The 4,808-nt window shown below is 33.2% G+C and overlaps 1 protein-coding gene across 1 annotated transcript in view; it reads right to left on the bottom strand.

Moving 5' to 3' along the window:
• Positions 1-4,808, bottom strand: part of LOC128249369 (uncharacterized) — an 18,342-nt gene that overhangs the window by 7,804 nt on the left and 5,730 nt on the right. The window contains exons 2-3 of the mRNA XM_052972716.1: positions 4,049-4,189; positions 564-644 (exon numbers count right to left, since the gene is read on the bottom strand). Coding sequence (XP_052828676.1) covers positions 564-644; positions 4,049-4,189 — 222 coding nt within the window. The remainder of the gene's footprint in view (positions 1-563; positions 645-4,048; positions 4,190-4,808) is intronic.

Genomic DNA, 4,808 nt, shown 5'->3' with positions numbered 1-4,808 from the left:
GTTTTCATAATCGGTCATAATGTCTTACGTTTAAGATGATTCCCATGCTTTCCCTGATGAGAAGGTTACAATTTTAATATCAAAGATCCCTATGGATCACACAGGTTGTAATCCTTTGAAACATATGTAGGAATAAAGTATGCAATTATAACATGCGTTTTCTCCATTCCTTAAATTCTTATATATATATATATGGTTTCGGGTTCAGTCCCACTGCGTGGCACCTTGGGCAAGTGTCTTCCGCTATAGCCCCGAGCCGACTGAAGCTTTGTGATTGAATTTGGTAGGCGGAAGTTACTGCCGTGTGTGTATATGTCTGTGTATGTGCTTGTGCTTCTCTCCCAGAGAGAGAGAGAGAGGGAATATATATATATATATGTATGTATGTATGTATGTGTGTGTGTGTGTGTGTGTGTGTGAAATTATAGAGTAAAATATATCACAGGAGCATGTACACTGACAATTAGGAAGTAATTTAGTTATTGATTGAGAGGTACTGTATCAACTAAGTAAACAACTAAACTCTCTTTTGAAAGGTTTTCATAGCAACATAGAATACTTACAAAATCAAAGAATGCTGAATCTCCATCAAAAATATTTCTGTTGTCATGTTCAGAAAACTTATGGGTATTTTTATAATTAACCTGGAAAAAGACAAGACTAAACATGCTTAGTTTGGTCAAACAAATCTATTAGATAAATACAAAAATAACAAAATAAATATCAATATCAAATTTTGACACAAGGCCAGCAATTTCAGCAGGAGGTGGGGGTAACTCAGTTTCATCGATCCCAGTACTCAACTGGTGCTTATTTTATTGACCCTTCCCCCACAAAAGATGAAAGGCAAAGTCGACCTCAGTGGAATTTGAACTCAGAATGTGAAGACAGATGAAATGTTGCTAAGCATTTCACCCAGTGTGCTAACAATTCTGCCAGCTTGATGCCTGATAGCAAAATAGATATTAAAATCATATCAAATAATAACAACAGCAACAACTATAATACTATGACTTCAGGTAAAACAACGACTTTCCAGACATTGATGATTTGGAGCTTCTTATAATCAGCAATGATTTACAAGCTAGAACTTCAAATTCTTGCAGCCACCAGATTAGTTTACTAGTACCTTGCACAGTGTAGTAATAAACTAGTATCATTTATGTATTTCATGTAATTATTTAAGCAAATTTAATAAAAGGAGTTGAGGCACAATGTGTAATATTTACTGTGTCTTTGACTTTGAGAAAAAGTATATTTTTTACAAATGGTCACTACCTTACAAAAACTATATCAGCTAAGCAAATGGCCTTCTCTAAATGCATTATAAAACACTATAACATATTCAGAGTGCTATTTCAGAAAATTATCTGTTTTCTTTGAGCATACAGAAGACAAATTTCAGTGGATCAAAATGAGTAAGATAGAATATGGTAAATTTGCCTCTTCAATTCCCCAGAAGTAGATTTAAAAAAAAAAAAAAGACTTATACACATATAATATGGTACCAGTAAGTTATACACTTTCCTCAAAGAACAAGTAAACATTTGCCATTTTTTCCTTTCTCAGAATCAAATATTCACATAACCACAACAGTGACAATATTTGGAATGCTATTAGTTTCGATATCCATCTTTAGACATGAGAAAGATCAGAAATGTGACAACAATTTATGATATCTTGGTCAAATAAAAGCAGATCATGGAAAAATGGTACACGATATGAAATTAATGAAACTTGACCAAATCCAAAACTTCAACATAAAATATTCTCTTTAGCTTCTTTATAATCTGCTGGAGTGGCCCTTTTCCTGATACTTTTATGCACCAATGCAGTTTTAAAAAATAAATTACTTCCAAAGATGATGCAACAGTACAAAATAATGATGCAACACTTGCAGTGTAAATGGTTTCAACAAGTAAGGAGAAAATCAGGAAAAATCTGAAATTATTTATTTTGCCCCACTTACCCATTGTGTCCCATCCATTTGTTTAATTTTGAGTGTAACCATCCCTAGCTTGGAACCCCCCCACCAAAAAAAAAACCCAATAATCCAAATGGCTTTGGAACCAAAATTTCTGGAAAATCAATGTTTTACCTGTAATAATACTTGTTTCTGATTTAGGTACATATAACTTCAGGAATAATATCAAAAATAAAAATAATAATATTAGCAATAATGAAATTAGTATTAACAGTATAACAGTATAAGAGGATGGTGAATTATCAGAAATAGTAGATGCTAGTCTTTTGGGACTCTTTTCTATGGCTTGAGTTCAAATCTCACTGGCATAAACTTTATTTTTTTTCCATTCAGGGTCAATAAAATATGTGCTAATAATGCACCAGAGTTGATTCAGTTAAATACACCCATCCCAAAACAGAAATGGTTTTCTTGTGTATATTTTTTATTATTAAGGAGTACATTTAAATGAATAAAAAAAGGAAAAGAAATCAATAATCGATATCAACAACATTAATAATAGCATTTCATATAAAAAAAAAATTCACTTATTTTTGTTGTTAAAGTGTGTAGTTGAATGAAAAAAAAAAAGAAAAAAGAAAAAATGGAAGGAAGGGTGAGACAGAAATCAATAATAACCACACTAATAATAGTATCAGCATCAATAGATTAGGAGAGGTAAACGAACAACTCTTGTTAATTCTATGTTGATTTACCAAATCTTTATGCAAATAACCTCCTGCTATCAAAACCGTTTGGACATCATTATCCAACTCCTACTCTATTAGACAACATAGCCAACATACATGGTATAAACTGCATGATGATAATATTTAACCAAGCCTAATACAACTATATTTAAATGCAGGACGATATCAATGGACTCTCGCCAATGTCCTTGAATTCCGTGTTTTATCTGAATAAGTGATGAACTCGTCAGTTGTTTACACTTAGTGGGAAAAAAAAACAACAACAAAACATCTGCTTGATAAACTAGTCTTTCATTATAAGCTGCATCTAATTGTTGGCCCACTATTAAGCAGTATTTCTTCCTCTGCACTTCCTTTAAACACTTTTTATGTCGCTTTGTATGTATGTACATACACATACACACACATCTCATCACATCGCATCACACATGTTTTCTCTTCCTTTCACATCTTCATCAGTAGTTCCCAGCAAGTATTTCTGAACCCCAGGAGGTTCGCAAAAGTAGCATGAACTTTGTTCAAGATTTTAAAAGGCTGCAGTGTAAAATGCATGATTAGATCTTTCAATTGTGAGATGAAACTGGATAAACAAGTTTGTTGTTAGTCTATAGGATTGGATCATTCAGTTGACAAACCTTTCAAAAAGCCCGGTGTCCATTGGAAAATTCATTTCTGTATAAAAGGAGTCCTTGGCAGTGAAAAGATTGAAAGTCATTGATCCACAGACCTACATTATACCAGATATATGCTCAAGTTGAGTCTACAAATTACATCAACTTATCTATGCAAAATATTGATTTCAAATTTTGGTGTGGGCTAGCAATTTCAAGGGAGAGGGTAAGTCGATTGCATTGACCTGAGTACTCAAGTACTCAACTGGTACTTATTATATCGACCCTAAAAAGATGAAAGGTAAAGTTGACCTTGGGTGGAATTTGAACTCAGAACATAAAGACAGGCAAAATGCCACTAAGCATTGTACCCAGTGAGCAAACAATTCTGCCAGCTCACTGCCTTTTCTTTTCTTTGCAAATATTAAATGGTAAATACAAATATGTAATATAGCACCACATGGTACTAGTCTGGTGCCACATAAAATTAACATAGTAACACATGATACTAGTCTAATGCTGCGTGGTACTAACTTAGTACTACATTGTACTAATCTGATATTATACAGTACTACATGGTACCATATGGTGCTACATGGTACTAAATGGTACTACATGGAAGTTCATGGCACTAACTTGGTACTGTATAATCTAGTACCGCTTGCAACTAATTTGATGCCATATAATATCCATCTGGTACTACATGATCCCAATCTGCTTTACCACTTATTACAAAAAAATACAAAACAAAAACTAGTCATTACCGCTGCTTTCTGCTGAAATGGTAGGGGTTGATCATGTGCTCTCACTTTTGATATTTTCAGGAATGGTTCTTCTAGCATCAGTTTTGTGGTAGTGTCTTTTAAACAGTTGTGGCAGGTAACACCTTTTCCTTGGAGGTCATACTACAAAGATAAATATATTAGTCTAATAAATTGCACAACTAATAAACTTTATACCATGCTTTAATACACCTATCATACAATTATGGTGGTCCACCCTTCAATATACCTATAATTATACCACATGGAGCTTAACAACAATGTAATTACATGTACCAAGAACGAAACATCTATATGGTTGCTCTACATGCTAGAAATGGCAGCCAAATTTTTCCCCCAATTTTACACACTACCATTATGAAAAATCAAGGATGCATTTGATAATATAGTCCCAAATGAATAATCTGGGGTAAATATGACTGGAATGCATTTAATAAAATGTCTGTTTGATCAGAGCCAAACTGAGGACTAAAAAAACATCAGTATAACAGATTTTTAGTTGGGACTGAGACAGAAACTTATATTTTAGTGAAGCTTTGGAGTTGTATTTGAAGACTGAACCAATCATTTTTCTTATTTTGATTGGTCTATTTTTCTTTCTTAAGGACTTTATAATAGAAAAGCAGTGTCATACAGATTAAAGAACAGAGAACAAAACTTTCATAAAACCTGGGTGGAGATAGCTAGCCAGAAGTTATGTCTTTTCCTATGAAATTCACATATGTATAACCATACAAGAAGC

This window comes from Octopus bimaculoides, chromosome 14 (assembly GCF_001194135.2).
Source record: "Octopus bimaculoides isolate UCB-OBI-ISO-001 chromosome 14, ASM119413v2, whole genome shotgun sequence".
NCBI lineage: Eukaryota > Metazoa > Mollusca > Cephalopoda > Octopoda > Octopodidae > Octopus > Octopus bimaculoides.
The sequence above is the reverse complement of the archived record's forward strand: the minus strand, read 5'-3'. Positions and strand labels throughout refer to the sequence as shown.